General features: G+C 44.4%; 1 protein-coding gene across 1 annotated transcript in view; it reads right to left on the bottom strand.

The window, feature by feature from the left end:
- Nucleotides 1–18,429, bottom strand: part of COL28A1 (collagen type XXVIII alpha 1 chain) — a 143,847-nt gene that overhangs the window by 35,768 nt on the left and 89,650 nt on the right. Inside the window, exons 24-26 of the mRNA XM_024212907.2 lie at nt 16,348–16,416; nt 15,000–15,068; nt 1,012–1,080 (exon numbers count right to left, since the gene is read on the bottom strand). Coding sequence (XP_024068675.1) covers nt 1,012–1,080; nt 15,000–15,068; nt 16,348–16,416 — 207 coding nt within the window. The remainder of the gene's footprint in view (nt 1–1,011; nt 1,081–14,999; nt 15,069–16,347; nt 16,417–18,429) is intronic.

Raw genomic sequence — 18,429 nt, 5'->3', positions numbered from 1 at the left:
TGTGGCTAGAGATGTGCAAGGTTGTACACAGATTTATTTTTAGGTTGAGTTTGTATAAAATATAGCATGTTGGTGAAAAGACTATTTTGAGACTTGGGTAGAACATGCTTCAATCAGGGCCACAACATTCTTAAGATAAAATGATTGTCCTCTTTCCATTTAAAACAATTTTTTAATTCTGTTACTCCTTATTAAGTTTAGTGTACGTAGTATATTTTCTGACACTAGTTTTTGCTGGCAATTTTTGTTCTCAATCCATATATTACTATTTTTAAATATAGTTTGCCGTGTTGTTGTAGCCAGGTTGGTCCCAGGATATTAGAGAGAGAAAGTAGGTGAGGTAATATCTTTTATTCATTAATGTGGTGACTTGGGTTTAGATTTAATTGGGCAAGAATTGCTGGTGTATATATATATACTTGGGGCGGCAGAAATGCTGGAGCCGGCCCTGGTGACACACAACAGGTTAATGTGCACGACAGCCCACCCGTTGTGTTTACAGAGGATCTGATATCTCCACTGCTTTGCCCCTTGTGTATTCAGTTGCACATGTGTGTAGAACAAGCATACAATGCTACCCCATCAGAATGTTTTACACCCACTTTGTATATATATATATATATATATATATACTTTAAAAAAGCCTCCTCAAAGGAAACTCCTAAAAAGAAACAGAACAGAAATAAACAGAAGCAAACACAGTCTGTGTTACTAAATTTAATTAGCGGCTTTATTGGTTTGATTATCTATTCAATTTTAGGCCCCAATCTCACAAACACCTGCATGTGTGCTTAACTTTAATCATATGAGTAGTCCCATTGAACTCAATGGGATTCATCACATGCATAAATAGGTACAGAATCAGGGCCTTTATCTTTTAGGCATGATTCTGATCTCAGTCATACCAGTGCAAATCCAGTAGTCAAAGAAGTTACACCAGTGTAGGTGAGGTCATGTCTGGTCTCAGGCATCCATAAAGATCACAAATCTACAAAATGGATTCTGACAAACCTTTGGACCAGATATTCCTATTCCCCTAGGCCCAGAAGGTCCTGGCAGTCCCCTTGCTCCAAGCTCTCCCTGAAAAGAGAGACATAAATCAGTTATCATCTAGTAACTTAACTCATGAACTGATATACTTGAGGTAGTGACCATTCTTTCATTTAGAACTTTATTATTGTATTGTATTTATTATACATTCCTGAAAAAATCCAGGATGAGACAGTCAATCCAGCTTATATGATATCTTAAAACATACATAAATCTAAGTGTATGCTTAACAATTCTATTTAAGATAAAAAAACAAAATGGGAATAATTGTACATAAAAATTACCAGGGATTTGAGTCAGAAACTATATATTCCAAAACACAGATCATATGACAGCTGTTCAACATCTTAACTAAAATTTCTTGGTTTCAATTCAGTTCCTAACTGACAGAGGTCCATACCACCAAAACCACCATTACAGCTGGTACTTATTTGCTGCTTTGTCTGTCACAAAGGAATGAATAGGCTTGAAGAAGGTTATACTACGTTTTTGCCTCCTACTCGGGAACTCTGCAGGACAGACTTGAATCACACTGGTGGGTTGCTGTAGACATTTATACTTTTATACTGTCTGTGATGTACCTATTCTGAAATTAAAGGACTTCAGTATCCAGGGCTGTCAAATCAACACCTTTTGTGAGAAATAAATACATTTATCAACAGTTTTCATTCAGATAGAAGATTAAACCATCCATTTATTTTAACAGTATTGCTGAACTTGTTATGCATACCCTCATTTATTTTGCAAGGGGTTCTTTTACTGGTGGAAGCGGCGTGGGTGAGTGGGGGCCGCGATCGGCCGAACCTGCTGCATCAGCAGGTAAATAAACTGGCCCAGCCCACCAGGGTGCTTACCCTGGCGAGTCATGTGCCAAACGTTGCCGACCCCTGAGAGAACATTTCAGTCTACATGTACTTGCTTAAAAAAAAATGTTGACATGGCCTGTAGAGGGAGCACCTGCATTAGGATAACCAATTGTTACACTGATTCACAGAGGAGGCTTGCAAATCCATGTATCATCATCAGTAGATGGGTGAAAGAGGGTGTGACATCAAGTTGGCTAAAACAGGAGGAAAATAAATGTACAGTGTTTTCATTCTCTAGCTTTACTTTGTCTCCTTGGTGATTTTCCATAATTAAACTCCTCTCTCCAAAATTCAACAACTGGTTTTATTTGAAATACTCCAGATCCAATCTTTAGTAGGAAACTACTTCATTATGGATTGTCTTTCTGTAGTCATAATACTCCATTTCCTATTTCCTGGTAGTGTTTTGTGTACCCCTAACAAATGCCAGAGATACATATGTGTGTTTGTAAATGTTAAAATGTGCCTGAACCAAAAGCCCAGATCTGAAGGACTTTGGGATGTTTGAAACCTCAGTGCAAGTGATGTGATGGTCTTATTGGCCTGAGTTTGAGTTCAAGTTCATCATATCACCCGTGAGTGGCATAACTATAGGTGAGCTATGCATGTGTTCCCAAATGGGTACCACACAGTATTATAGGATAGAGTATCTGCACGCACACACCTGTCTTCCCCCTCCACCCCCCCAAGCCTGTAGACCACAATAATCCCTTAGCTGGCTGCAAGAAAATTCTTCTAGTGCAGGCCACAGGCTGCCATGTTGAAGGCCCCTCCCAAATCTTGGCAGAGGTGCCACGTGGGAGGCAAGATGGCGGTGACAGGGGAATCCTTGTGATGTACAGTGCTATGGGGGATTCTGGGCTACTGTGAGCTGCAGAACATATGTAACTCCTGGAAGCAATTGGGTGGGTAGGGGATATATGCCATAACTTTGAGCACACACACAATATAGTGCATTTTTTAACATGAATATGATTAGCTCTACAATGAACACTACCAATTTTCCACTGAAAAGCTTTAAAGTCTCATTATGGGGGGCGGGGAGGGTAAGGATGGGCTTTGTTTGCTTTAAATGATACAAATAAGGAAATGTACAGGTAAAGATGATCCTTCATATAGGCAGAAACAAGGACCACAATCCCTCCAGAGAAAAAGCATCATAGGTGAATGTGATATGCAACAGTATAGTTTACATTTGCTACTGAACATTTGGTAAAAATCAGTTCTATATCCCCTACAATTTCTTAATTCACAGCGTACCCTCCAGGTGGTGTCAGAAGATCCTGTTTGTGTTCTCTCGCTTTTTTGCATTTTTCTGACAGAACCTCAATTTTCTTTAAGGGCCTGATCCAAGCTCACTGAAGTCAGTGGAAAGACTCACTCGCTGGTTCTCACATTTAGAATTTGGAACAGATTTAGTACTCTATTTACTAGTAGATATGTCTTTAATTCATTTTTTCAACTCCAGACAAATGATTATTTGACAAACAAGCAGATTAAGTTTTCAATGTATCTATCCCCCTCCTGTAATTAAAGAAAAAAATAAGCTGATTTTTTAAATATACTTTATAAAGATGACAACTACCGTCAGAACATGTATGAAATTTCACTCCAGAATGATTCCCCACAATCCTCCTCCTCCTGTAGGCTGAATAATGTAGCCCAGACTCTGGAAATGATGACATCAGGTACTATAGCTGTCAGATACTCATGGCTGTAATACAGGGGTGGGCAAACTTTTTGACCTGAGGGACACATCTGGCTATGGAAATTGTATGGTGGGCCATGAATGCTCACAAAATTGGAGGTTGGGGTGCGGGAGAAAGAGAGGGCTCTGGCTGGGGCCAGAAATGAGGAGTTCAGGGTGCGGGAGGGGGCTCCGGACTGGCCCAGGGGGTTGGGATGTGGGAGGGGGTGAGGGCTCCGCCTGGAGGTGCAGGTTCTCGGGTGGGGCTGGGGATGAGGGGTTTGGGGTGCAGGAGGGTGCTCTGGGCTGCGACTGAGCGGTTCAGAAGGTGGGAGGGGGATCAGGGGTGGGGGAGGGAGTTGGGGCACAGCAGGAGGTCAGGGGTGCAGGCTCCGGGCGGCGCTTACCTCAAGCAGCTCCCGGAAGCAGCGGCATGTCCCCCCTCCGGCTCTTACGCGGAGGCGTGGCCACGCGGATCTGCGCGCTGCCCTGTCCACAGGCACCACTGCCTCTACAGCTCCCATTGGCCATGGTTTCCAGCCAATGGGAGCTGCAGAGCCGGCGCTTGGGGCGGGGGCAGCGTGAGGAGTCACCTGGCTGCCCCTACGCGTAGAAGCCAGAGGGGGGACATGCCGCTGCTTCCGGGAGCTGCTTGAGGTAAGCGCCGCCCAGAGCCGGCTTCCAGGAGCCACGTGGAGCCACGGCACGTACGGAATGGGGCAAGCCCCCAACCCTGCTACCCGGCGGGAGCTCCAGGGCCAGATTAAAAGGCCTGATGGGCTGGACGCGGCCCGTGGGCCGTAGTTTTCCCACCCCTGCTGTAATACATTGATGTGTATTAATTTCTCCCCCACTCCTTTTAAAAATAAACATCTTTCTTAGAACCAGTTTGAGTTGTAAAGCCATTCCTTACATTTGATAAGTGCAGTGCATTTGTTTTCTATGCGAGCAGCAGGTAAGATTCCCTGGGTTGTGTAAATGATTGTGTAATATGTTGTAAAACATCACTTAGCAACTTTACCTGTGTTTGGAATTTTTTAAACAATGTTCCGGTGGGGGAAGGAGGTTGTGTGGATTAAATAGTATTGTTGTGAAAATGAAATAAGAGAGTGCACAGGAGGGGAAACATTCTGTCTCCTCGTTTCTGGATTTATTTCTGAGACACAGGGGCCAAGGTCTGGATGATATTCTTCCTGCAACTGCTTCTGGCTTCATCATTCATACACTAGGGATTGTACTGGTGGTTTTGGCATTTCCTCTGTTATTTAGTGAGAGTGGTGGTTTGCCTTTTTCTAATGTTGGGTTGTCTAGGATATAAATTTCTTTAACCATTGCTTCAGTTAGCAGTAATGCATTTATATCCATTTGTGATTAAGTACCAGCTTCCCATGCCCTTGCTGTCTATGCTATAGAAAATTTGGTGCTGTCTATACTGAATGCATTCCACATGTTTCAACTTTGTTTTCATGTGAATCAGGCCTCTGTTATACAAAATTTCTACTCTGTAGTGTACACATATGTGAACCATCTCCGAAAGCAGGGAGAACAGAGCTGCAATTCAGATGTATGGAACATTCTTATATAATGGTACTCAGTGGCATTTCAGATTGACTAGTATGCAACTTTATGACTGAGTCTCTTTTGTTAAGCAAGTGTGCTTTTTTTAATTGTAGAGATTAGTGTACTGTTTGTACTCATTTTTGGGGGGGAGTGGGATGAAGTGGGAGGTCCATTGTGCCAAAGTTTTATTTCAAATCTGACCGTCTATAAAAATTGTTACCAAGTCTCCAGTTTCTGGGCTCATTTGGGGGAATTCTGGCATTTCAGATAGCTTTAGGTAGGTTACAGAGTGGGAAAAGACAAGAATTCCTACACCTGTACATACAGAGGAGAGAAAAAGATCAGATCCTTTGGTCTCTCTTTCTTTCTTTGACTATCTGCTCTCCAGTCAAGTTTATTATAGATGCACTGCACCAAAGTTACAGATGTATTATCAGGATATTACCCCTTTTGTGGTACAATGGTCCCACATTGCAACATTTACAGCCATTCTCTTTGGAGAGAGTCAAGCATTTGATTAGGAAAAAAACCTTAGTTTAATTAAATATTTCATTTTGATTGGCTTAAGATATAAGTTATTTTTTAAAAAATTAACAATGTAAATAAGTTAAATTTTAAGTAAAATATCCTTAACTCGAAATTTTAATCCATCCCATATAAACATATTTTTGAATTACTAGTTCTGACATATAGTATCATGCTGTTGTAACCCACACACATCCTGAGTGTGGTGTTCTGTCCCTGCTAGTGGCATTGAGACCACTTAGGGTATGTCTACACTACGAAATTAGGTCGAATTTATAGAAGCCGGTTTTATAGAAATCGGTTGTATACAGCCGATTGTGTGTGTCCCCACATAAAATGCTCTAAGTGCATTAAGTCGGCGGACCGTGTCCACAGTACCGAGGCTAGCGTCGACTTCTGGAGCGTTGCACTATGGGTAGCTATCCCACAGTTCCCGCAGTCTCCGCCGCCCATTGGAATTCTGGGTTGAGATCCCAATGCCCGAATGATGCAAAACAGTGTCGCGGGGGGTTCTGGGTACATGTCGTCAGGCCCTTCCCCCTCCGTCAAAGCAACGGCAGACAATCGATTCGCGCCTTTTTACCTGGGTTACCTGTGCAGACAACATACCACGGCAAGCATGGAGCCTGCTCAGCTCAGCTCACCGTCACCATATGTCATCTGGGTGCCGGCAGACGTGGTACTGCATTGCTACACAGCAGCAGCAGCTAATTGCCTTTTGGCAGTAGATGGTGCAGTATGACTGGTAGCCTTCATCGGCGATCTGGGTGCTGGCAGACATGGGGCTGGCAGATGTGGGGCTGCATTGCTACATAGCAGCAGCCCCTTGCCTTCTGGCAGAAGATGGTGTATTACGACTGGTATCCGTCGTCGTCGTACTGCAGTGGCTGAAACTCCGAATGTCCCCCAGTCATATTCTGCTGCCTTCCCAATGACGATGATGGCTATCAGTCGTAGTACGCTATTTTCTGCCAAGCGCCCAGAAGATGCTGAGGGCTATCAGTCATGCTGCACCGTCATCTGCCAGCTTAAGATGTAAAAAATAGATTTCTTCTGTATTCATTTGCTTCCCCCTCCCTCCGTGAAATCAACGGCCTGCTAAACCCAGGGTTTTGAGTTCAATCTTTGCGGGGGGCATTCTGTGTGACAGTTGTTTGTGTTTCTCCCTGATGCACAGCCACCTTTGTTGATTTTAATTCCCTGTACCTGTACGCCATGTCGTCACTCGCCCCTCCCTCCGTCCGTCAGATACTAGTTTCCCGCCTTTTTTCAGACCAGACGCCATAGCACTGGGATCATGGAGCCCGCTCAGATCACTGCGGCAATTATGAACACTATGAACACCACGCGCATTGTCCTGGAGTATATGCAGAGCCAGGACATGCCAAAGCAAAACCAGGACCAGCCGAGGAGGCGATTGCAGCGCGGCGACGAGAGTGATGAGGAAATTGACATGGACATAGACCTCTCACAAGACACAGGCCCCAGCAATGTGCAAATCATGGTGTTACTGGGGCAGGTTCATGCCATGGAACGCCGATTCTGGGCCCGGGAAACAAGCACAGACTGGTGGGACCGCATCGTGTTGCAGGTGTGGGACGATTCCCAGTGGCTGCGAAACTTTCGCATGCGTAAGGGCGCTTTCGTGGAACTTTGTGACTTGCTTTCCCCTGCCCTGAAGCGCCAGAATACCAGGATGAGAGCAGCCCTCACAGTTGAGAAGCGAGTGGCGATAGCCCTGTGGAAGCTTGCAACGCCAGACAGCTACCGGTCAGTCGGGAATCAATTTGGAGTGGGCAAATCTACTGTGGGGGCTGCTGTGATCCAAGTTGCCAGGGTAATCAAAGACCTGCTGATATCAAGGGTAGTGACTCTGGGAAACGTGCAGGCCATAGTGGATGGTTTTGCTGCAATGGGATTCCCAAACTGTGGTGGGGCGATAGACGGAACGCATATCCCTATCTTGTCACCGGAGCACCAAGCCACCGAGTACATAAACCGCAAGGGGTACTTTTCTATGGTGCTGCAAGCCCTGGTGGATCACAAGGGACGTTTCACCAACATCAACGTGGGATGGCCGGGAAAGGTACATGATGCTCGCGTCTTCAGGCACTCTGGTCTGTTTCGAAAGCTGGAGGAAGGGACTTTCTTCCCAGACCAGAAACTAACCGTTGGGGATGTTGAAATGCCTATCGTGATCCTTGGGGACCCAGCCTACCCCTTAATGCCATGGCTCATGAAGCCGTACACAGGCAGCCTGGACAGTAGTCAGGACCTGTTCAACTACAGGCTGAGCAAGTGCCGAATGGTGCTGGAATGTGCATTTGGACATTTAAAAGCGCGCTGGTGCAGCTTACTGACTCGCTCAGACCTCAGCGAAAAGAATATCCCCATTGTTATTGCTGCTTGCTGTGCGCTCCACAATAACTGTGAGAGTAAGGGGGAGACATTTATGGCGGGGTGGGAGGTTGAGGCAAATCGCCTGGCCGCTGATTACGCGCAGCCAGACACCAGGGCGGTTAGAAGAGCACAGCAGGGCACGGTGCGCATCAGAGAAGCTTTGAAAATGAGTTTTGTGACTGGCCAGGCTACGGTGTGAAACTTCTGTTTGTTTCTCCTTGATGAACCCTCCGCCCCCACCCACCTGGTTCACTCTACTTCCCTGTAAACCAACCACCCCCACTCCCCTCCCCTCTCCCCCCTTGAGCACCGCTTGCAGAGGCAATAAAGTCATTGTTACTTCGCATTCATGCATTCTTTATTAATTCATCACACAACTAGGGGGATAATTGCGAAGGTAGCCCGGGATGGGTGGGGGAGGAGGGAAGGAAAAGGACACACTGCAGTTTAAAACTAACTCTTATTGAAGGCCAGCCTTCTGATGCTCAGGCAATCATCTGGGGTGAAGTGACTGGGTGGCCGGAGGCCCCCCCCACTGTGTTCTTGGGCGTCTGGGTGAGGAGGCTATGGAACTTGGGGAGGAGGGCTGTTGGTTACACAGGGGCTGTAGCGGCAGTCTCTGCTCCTGCTGCCTTTCCTGCAGCTCAACCATACGCTGGAGCATATCAGTTTGATGCTCCAGCAGCCGGACCATCGACTCTTGCCTTCTGTCTGCAAGCTGACGCCACCTATCATCTTCAGCCCGCCACTTGCTCTGTTCATCCCGCGATTCAGCCCGCCACCTCTCCTCTCGTTCATATTGTGCTTTTCTGTAGTCTGACATTGACTGCCTCCACGCATTCTGCTGTGCTCTGTCAGCGTGGGAAGACATCTGGAGCTCCGAGAACATATCATCCCGAGTCCGCCGTTTTCTCCTTCTAATCTTCGCTAGCCTCTGTGAAGGAGAAACATTTGCAGCTGGTGGAGGAGAAGGGAGAGGTGGTTAAAAAAGACATTTTAGAGAACAATGGGTACACTCTTTCACGTGATTTTGCTGTTCACATTACACAGCACATGTGCTTTCGTTACAGGGTCACATTTTTCCTCTTATATTGAGGGCCTGCCGGTTTGGTGTGAGAGATCACTCACGCAGTGCCAGGCAACAGATTTCGGCTTGCAGGCAGCCATGGTAAGCCACAGTCTTTTGGCTTTTTTAACCTTCTTAACATGTGGGAATGGTTTCAAACAGTAGCGCCCTCATTTCCCATACCAAGCACCCATTGGGTTGGCCATTTAAAATGGGTTTGCGATGTAAAAGGAGGGGCTGCGGTTTCCGGGTTAACATGCAGCACAAACCCAACTAACCCCCCTCCCCCCCACACCCAATTCTCGGGGATGATCACTTCCCCCCTCCCCCTCACCACGTGGCTAACAGCGGGGAACATTTCTGTTCAGCTGAGCAGGAATGGGCACCTCTGAATGTCCCCTTAATAAAATCGCCCCATTTCAACCAGGTGACCGTGAATGATATCACTCTCCTGAGGATAACAAAGAGCGATAAGGAATGGATGTTGTCTGCATGCCAGCAAACACCGTGACCATACGCTGCCATGCTTTGTTATGCAATGATTCCAGACTACGTGCTACTGGCCTGGCGTGGTAAAGTGTCCTACCATGGCGGACGGGATAAGGCAGCCCTCCCCAGAAACCTTTTGCAAAGGCTTTGGAGTACATGAAGGAGAGCTTTCTGGAGATGTCCCTGGAGGATTTTTGCTCCATCCCCGTACACGTTAACAGACTTTTCCAGTAGCTGTACTGGCCACGATTGCCAGGGCAAATTAATCATTAAACACGCTTGCTTTTAAACCATGTGTAATATTTACAAAGGTACACTCACCAGAGGTCCCCTGTGTGCCCTCAGGGTCTGGGAGCACGCCTTGGGTGAGTTCGGGTGTTACTGGTTCCAGGTCCAGGGTGATAAACATATCCTGGCTGTTGGGGAAACCGGTTTCTCCGCTTCCTTGCTGCTGTGAGCTATCTACATTATCTTCATCCTCATCTTCCTCATACCCTGAACCCGCTTCCCTGTGTGTTTCTCCATTGAAGGAGTCAAAGCACACGGTTGGGGTAGTGGTGGCTGCACCCCCTAGCATCGCATGCAGCTCCGCATAGAAGCGGCATGTTTGCGGCTCTGCCCTGGACCTTCCGTTTGCCTCTCTGGCTTTGTGGTAGGCTTGCCTTAGCTCCTTAATTTTCACGCGGCACTGCTGTGCGTCCCTGTTGTGGCCTCTGTCCTTCATGGCCTTGGAGACCTTTTCTAATATTTTGCCATTTCGTTTACTGCTCCGGAGTTCAGCTAGCACTGATTCATCTCCCCATATGGCGAGCAGATCCCGTACCTCCCGTTCGGTCCATGATGGAGCTCTTTTGCGATCCTGGGACTCCATCACGGTTACCTGTGCTGATGAGCTCTGCGTGGTCATCTGTGCTCTCCACGCTGGGCAAACAGGAAATGAAATTCAAACGTTCGCGGGGCTTTTCCTGTCTACCTGGTCAGTGCATCTGAGTTGAGAGTGCTGTCCAGAGCGGTCACAATGAAGCACTGTGGGATAGCTCCCGGAGGCCAATAACGTTGAATTCCGTTCATACTACCCCAATTCCGACTCGCTAAGGCCGATTTTATCGTTAATCCCCTCGTCGGAGGTGGAGTAAAGAAACTGGTTTAAAGGCCCTTTAAGTCGAAAAAAGGGACTTAGCCGTGTGAACGTGTCCAGGCTTAATTCGATTTAACGCTGCTAAATTTGACCTAAACTCGTAGTGTAGACCAGGCCTTAGAGATTAATGAGTCTGCTCTACTGCCTTAGCTAAGGACCAGCTAACTTTTAGCTCATGCAGTAGAGGCTCATGCACTGAGCTCCAGAGGCCCCAGATTCCATCCTGCCCACCGACGACCAGGGTCTGTCGGTGTTACACTGGGCATGTTAAGGACCAATAATACTCCCGTGGAACTTGGTAAAAGTTTTGCTACTGGCTTTGATGTGACCAGGATTTGGCCCTAAATTAATTGCTTGAAATGCAAAGAGAGCTACTCCTTCAAGGTTCTTTGCCATACAGCTTGCTTGGACCAAGGCTCCTACATTCTGTATCCCATTGCTATTGAATTCCATTATAAATTTTGGCCACACTCAGATAGCATAGGTGGGTCCTTGAACTTCAGAAGCAGCCTCTGTGACTTCAATGGAAGTCTGCCTGAAGAGAACTGATCTCAGATTCCAAGCTTTTGTCTGTAACCTCTATAACACATGGCTCTGATTGTATTGTATGAGATCCTGGTCTTTTAATAATTTGAAAAGACAACCTTTATTACAACTCATTTTTATCAGTGTAATTCTCAGACCCAAACTACACAATTCTAATGTTTCATATAAAAACGTGGAATAAGTCTACAAAAATGTGGAAGGTGTGTCTAATTTACATGATGATTCCAATCTCACCTGAAGTTTCCAATAAATGTTTGAGAATGTTGCTGATTTACTTGCCTTTGCCAAATTCTTTTGTCACTTAATTCACTGAGGCCCGTTTGTATTTAATAGCATTCTATGGAGATTTCCAATTAATTAACACTTGATTTGTTAAAATATGGATTATATCTTAATACTTAATTTTGACAGATTTAAAGTTACACTTAAGTTTACTGTAGAACATTTTCCATTTATCACACATTTTGATAAAGTGACATGACCTGGCATAAGTGACTACGTGCAAAAATAGATAATCCTTCAGTGAACATTGCAGGATCTCTATGCATTAAGTGGAAATCTATGAATTAGTTCTAATTTCTGAGCTGTTCTAGACCCCAATCCTGCAACCATTTACACATGTGTGATGCTGGCAGGTGCAAGCTCATGCCAAAGCCCCAGGCCAATTCACTTCTGTGTTAGTATAGATAAATATGATTGTTAATTGTTTAAGAATATATTTGGTGTTTAAACATCATGACAACTAATTACGTTACATGCATTGTTTTCATTTATCTGTATCATTTTATAATATAATGGCAAACATTTACATTGTATAGACCCGGTAACTAAATAACCCATCAAACAAGAAAGAAGCCTTGTGTAATGCAAATAAAGAACTTTAACAGGAAAGTACACCTCTACCCCAATATAACGCTGTCCTCGGGAGCCAAAAAATCTTACCGTGTGATAGGTGAAACCGCGTTATATCGAACTTGCTTTGGTCCACCGGAGCGCACAGCCCCGCCCCCCCGAGCACTGCTTTACCGCGCTATATCCGAATTCATGTTATATCGGATAGCGTTCTATCGGGGTAGAGGTGTACTAATTCATGCATATTTGAAGGCAAATGGTCACTGCATGTGGTCACTGCACTCTTCCCTCTCCACCAATCAAAGAATGAACCCTCGTGGGTGGTGACCTTGTCAGCTTGTTTTCTGTTAGGAGAAGTTCTAAGTATGGATTCAGAGAAAGATCCTGCATCTCTGGGCTGTATGGGTTCTAACAGGACAGAATAACTGAACAAGAAGACTGAGATCCCCAGAGTTATTCTGGGTAAGCCTGAGAGACTTTTGGGAAACTGGCAAATTACTGCATCTCTGCTACCATTTGGAATTATGTACAGGCGCATCACAGTCTATATATTTTTACCTGCTTTAACCTCTCAATAGCTCTCATTTCTTCTTCTTAGCTAGTAAACCTATAGTTAGTTTATTATAGTATTGTCCACCAGTATTATCTCTGTAAGATCTACAATGCAACTCGACTCGGGTGAGTGACTGGGCTCTTGGGACAGGTAGTAACCAAGAATATTTGATGTTTTTGGTATAAGTTACCGTTTATCACTAAGTGTGGTTTGTTTGGGTGGCAAGATAGACTGGGGAGTCTAAGAGGACTGTATGGGACTCTTTAGTGTATTTATAGTAATAGTAATGTTATAGTAATCCAGGAGTTCACATCTGGTACTGGCTTGGTGATATCTAATTATAGAACATACCACCAATTTAGGGAGTCTTCCCTGCTTTTGACAGTCTGGCCTGAGGTAGGCACTCACGTCATGATCCACTCCAGTGTAACAGCATGTGCTTAACTTTCCTCATGTGAATAGTCCCAGTGGCTTAAATGGGACTCCTCACAAGAGGAAAGTTGCTTGCCGGACCTGATTTGATGCAGTGTAAATCAAATTATTACAAGACTCTTCACTATACATAAATGGAATAAATAATGGATGGCTGAGATAACAGTATCTTTTATTAGCTGTTCCAGTGTGTTACTTTCTGGCATAATGAAATATTACATGACCACATAGTATCTTACTTTAACTAGTTACAATTAGACATTGTGCTTTTGATGCATTTTAACATTGATTTAGTAAATCTGAACAATGTTCAATATCTCACTGCTGTTCAAAATAATTAAAATGATCTCCTTAATGCCTGTGTCTGTCCAAAGAATTACATTTATCTTGCACTCACAATGGAATAAAGTTTAATATCAGGTGGTTTCTTTTAAAAAATATGAGTTTACTGTTAATGAAACATGCCAAGCTGACAGCATTGCAGGCTGTCATGCACAGAGAAGATACTACATACAAGCTTCCTACATACTGCAAATGTGCTTCAGTTCTGTCTGGAATGAGAGGGGATGGTTACATCTCCCCTTCAGTCCTTGCCCATTAGGATGTGATTGCTAGTTGGAGTCAGCGGTGATTGAGTTCTTTATGAAAAAGTATCAAACTGTTTCCAATTGATGATTTTGGGTTTCTACCCATCTGGGCCAGATTTTAATGTGTCACCTGCAGGTGAAAGACAATCCCCAGAATGTGGTTGTAGCCTGATAGGCTAAATATATAGTAGCCATATATCATGAGATTAAAAGTTGTGAAAATGTAAAAGATTTGGGAAAACTTAGGATAAAAGACTGTCCTAAAAATACCAGTTGGCTCTCTTTTCTCCTAGACAAACCTAGAAATGAAGGGAAACCATGTGCTCCCATTTCTATGGCTCCCAGGAAAGAGTAGTTACTATAGAATTAAAAAAAGATTTTAAAAAAATTATAACACTGAAAATAAGTGGACTAGTGACGTATTAGGAAAGTACTCCAAAGACTCTTAGTGGCTGAGAGGCATTGCGCCTGGGGAAAACTAAAGGTGACAAATGTGATTAGAAATGTAGAGTTGAAATGCTTCCACATTGTTTTCATAGTATGTGCAGTGTCACCTAAAGTATTTTAATGTTCTAGACAATCTGATAGCTGCACCACAGAGCTGCATTGCAATTGCTACATTTAAAAATCAAATCTGGAGGAAAGAGAACGAAGAGAAACTGCTTTACAGTATCCCACAGGGCAGTATTTAATGATTTGCACATTTCAAATAGAAAATAGAAGGCAGGAGGCAGAAAGTTGATGGGAATGGAGAGAAACAAAATAAATGTTGTCGTCCCCCAAAAGCACATGGTTTCCCAAAATATGGGAGTTTCATTCCTACTCTTCAAATATTTGCAAATTCCTGTCAGAAAACATAAGTACACTTATCATCAGTACAAGATATTTTGTGTATGGTATTTTCTAGAACAGGCAACGTATGTGAATCTCCTCAGAGACATAGTCACTAGGCAGCTCTCTGCCTGCATGACATTCTGCAGCTCTCTCTGCATTCTAATGCAAACTCCAGCACTCAGATGAGACATTCTGTAGATTTGTGACAATTCTCTGTGGGGTTGTGGGTATATAAAACAAAGAAGGGCTTTCACTCTGCCAGAGGTGTTACAATCAACACCTGACAGTGATACAAGGCATGAGAAGGGACTGCACCATTTCATCATATGTGGCATGCATCTCAGGTTTGCTGGACTCTCATTTTGGAGATGTCTGCTACTTTAATAGTATGCATTACTACTATAGAACTGGTACCTTTTGTCCAGGATCTCCTGTGCCTTTTGGGCCTCTTGGTCCTGGAGAGCCCGGCAGCCCTGGAGGTCCCTAGCACAATACCAGAGAAATAGTGAGTAGTTTCCTAAACCATGAGAAAGAAAGGTGTTCCATCCCTAGCTTCGAATTTCTACATTTTTGCTACTGGATATTTTTGTCAGAAGCTTAACATTATTTACATGTACTGAAGAGTGGTTTCCCTTAAATACCAAGAGGGACACTGAAGGAACAGACAGATTGTTAGGAGACACAGTCACAAAATCCAAAGCAGGGCAAGGGCATGACTCTCAGTGTCAAAAGCATCTGAGAAATCCAGGAGGATGGGGTACAGGTCCTTAGATTTAGCCAAGCTGATAGGGTTGACCATCCTCCAGGATTGGCCTGGCGTCTCCAGGAATTAAAGATTAATCTTTAATTAAAGATTATGTCATGTGATTAAATCTCCAGAAATACATCCAACCAAAATTAGCAACTCTACAAGCCGAGTTTGTTAGAGATGTTGGTGACAGCAGTTTCAGTGGCATGAGGGGGATCCAGGATGGAGGTGAGGGAGAGGAACTTGAAGGTGGGGGAAGGAATAGCTCAGTGGTTTGAGCATTGGCCTGCTAAACTCAAGGTTATGAGTTCAGTCCTTGAGGGGGCCACTTAGGGATCTGGGGCAAAATCAGTACTTGGTCCTGCTAGTGAAGGCAGGGGGCTGGACTCGATGACCTTTCAAGGTCCCTTCCGGAGATAGCCTATCTCCATTAATTCATATAAGGAATGATTATAGATGTTCAATAATTTTGAAAGGGAGATGGAGTGAGGTAACTGGAGATGTAGGGGTGGTGTGGGGTCAAGAGTGGGTTTTTGGATATGGGAAGCTATAGTATCTTTGAACTGTGAGGGGAAAGACACCAGATGACTATGAGAGGAGAAAAGTCGGGGGGGGAGGGGGAGGGAGAGGGTGAGCAGGGGAAGTCATGAGGCAGGAGGGGGTGGGATCACTTGCTTTCTAGCAGGAATAGTGTCACTAAAAAACCAAAACATCATGCCCAGTGGTAATTATTTGCAGGTTTACGCCTGTATTTAGGAAAGGGAAGGGGTTGGTTGGTTATTTTTTTTAAATAAACAAGGAAGCTGAGAAGTTAGAGGCCTCCAAAATGTAAATAAAATGTTCCTGTTACTTCAAATGAGAGAGAAACCTAACTGGGTCTAGACCCTTCAAAGCAGCAAACTCCCATAACTAATACCCACATAACTATTGTTATACATGAAATTATTCATGTTACTTGGGACACCAAGTACAGTATCTAATTGCCATTAAGAAATTACATAGAACACCACATACTGGTGCACCTGGATAGCCATCTCCTTTTGGTCCAGGTAGCCCACGTGCTCCAGTTAGTCCTGGGTTACCCTGAATACAAATAAAAAAAAAAAAAATCAAGCATTGTATCAGCAACTGGACTGTAAATAACACTGACACACAAGATATACTGACAAATATATATATGAAGAAACTATTGGGGACAATAGATCACGGTGTTGCCAACTCTTGTGATTTTATTGCAAGTCTCACAATACTTGTGTGTGTGTGGTGGGTGGGGGGGGTTGTTATTTGATTTTTTACAGCCTCTTCTGGAATTGAGAGATTCCAGGAGAACCTCAGGTTTTGTTTTTTTTAAAGTATGTTCCTAGGCACAGTGGTTTGCAGAGAAGAGTTAGAAAATGTGAAGTGAGTGCACGCTAAAGGCTCAGAAACCAGGAGGCCAACAAAAAGGATTATTTAAAAAAAAACCTCATGATTGTCTTATTAATCTCATGACTATTTGGGGCTTGACTCATGATGTTCTAGCACTGGAGGCTCGCAATACTGAGAACATGACATGTCAGCCTCAACTTGTCTTGGATTATGTGGTATGTCTGATTTTTTTTTCAGGTAAATCAGCCTCCAGGTTCAACAGTACTCCAGAGCCAGACAGTGCTTTGTGGGGAAGAGAAAGAAAGAGAAATTCCTGCACAATCTCCTTTGATTCAGGGGAAAATGCACTGAATCAGGAGACCATGAGTTTTAAGCTCACATTTTCCACTGCTTATATTTCTGTGCATTTCAGAAGCCTTACTAATGAGTAATATCACATGCAGGGGCGGCTCTAGGCACCAGCAAAGCAAGCAGGTGCTTGGGGCAGCCCATTTGCAGGGGCGGCAGCCAGCAGGGATCCAGCCTGGGAGCTGAGAACCAACAGGGGGCCGTGGGAGCTGTAGTTCCTTGGTTAGCTCCCTGTTAGAGCCAGCCCTGGAGCAGGGAACGAACTACATTTCCCAGCATTCCCTTGGCTGCTATCAATAGGAAAGGGAGAGGGAGGGAGTATGGTAGCTGAAACCTCATGCTGCAGCTTGCTGTGAATGGAGAGCTCACTGCTAGAGTGGGGTGGCACTGTGAATGGGGAACGAGTGTGCCCAAGGAATAGAAGGCTTTGGCCCAGATATCCCCTTCAGAAGACATCCCCAGACCGGATTAGGGATACTGGTGTGACCTCACCTTGCAGCCCCCAAAGAAAGAATTGGGTGGACTAAATGGACAGTGCCCCTCTCTATCTGAAGCCTAGCAAGGGAGGTACATGGATCCACTAGAATTTAAAATGAAAAGTAAGGGAGGGGAGACTCTACTGGACCTGGGCAGCTTTAGATACAGTACCAGGCATGTAGGAGGATTTCCACTTCTGAGCCATGGAAGCAATGCATAGGTGCTGGAACTAGGAGTGCTGGGGGTGCTGCCGCACCCTCTGGCTTGAAGTGATTTCCATTACATACAGAGTTTATAGTCTGGTTCAATGGCTCTCAGCACCCCCCTATAAAAATTGTTCCAGCACAATGTTAATTCCCCCTTTTATTGGCTGGGCCATATATAGCATACCAGTTAATCTTTAACTCAAGTGGTAAAAGTGTGTGCTGAGAATCTGAAGGTTCAAATCCTGTTGCTGAGCCTTAGGCTAAGGCGGGTCCTTGCAAGAGTGAGTTTCTGTTTTTCCAACTTTCTGTCTAACCTGGCTTATTTAATTAACACATTTAGAAAAGATTCCTAAAAACAAGTTATAATTTTAAAATATTGTAAACTGTCAAACATAGCATGATAAGCAACAAAGCACAGCTGTTCCCCACTATGGTCACTGGTCATATTTCAATTTCTTCTGTCACACAACAGCACGTTTTAAGGTTGAGAGGTATGATATGAAGAGTGGAAACTTTCTATAAATAAATAAAACTTTCACAAGTGGTAGAAGATTATGTAAATTGAGAAGAGATCACTGACAGAAACAGATGAGCAGTGTTGAAGATGAAATTCAAAATGAATCCTGCTATACGAGATATGATTTATGGTAAAGGAGAGTCTTGCAATAGCCAAGGCTGCGGTATCACAAAGAGGTTA

The sequence above is a fragment of the Terrapene carolina genome, unplaced genomic scaffold, assembly GCF_002925995.2.
Source record: "Terrapene carolina triunguis isolate 2854851 unplaced genomic scaffold, T_m_triunguis-2.0 Scaffold84, whole genome shotgun sequence".
Taxonomy (NCBI): Eukaryota; Metazoa; Chordata; order Testudines; family Emydidae; genus Terrapene; species Terrapene triunguis.
This window is presented reverse-complemented; position numbering and strand designations above follow the sequence as displayed.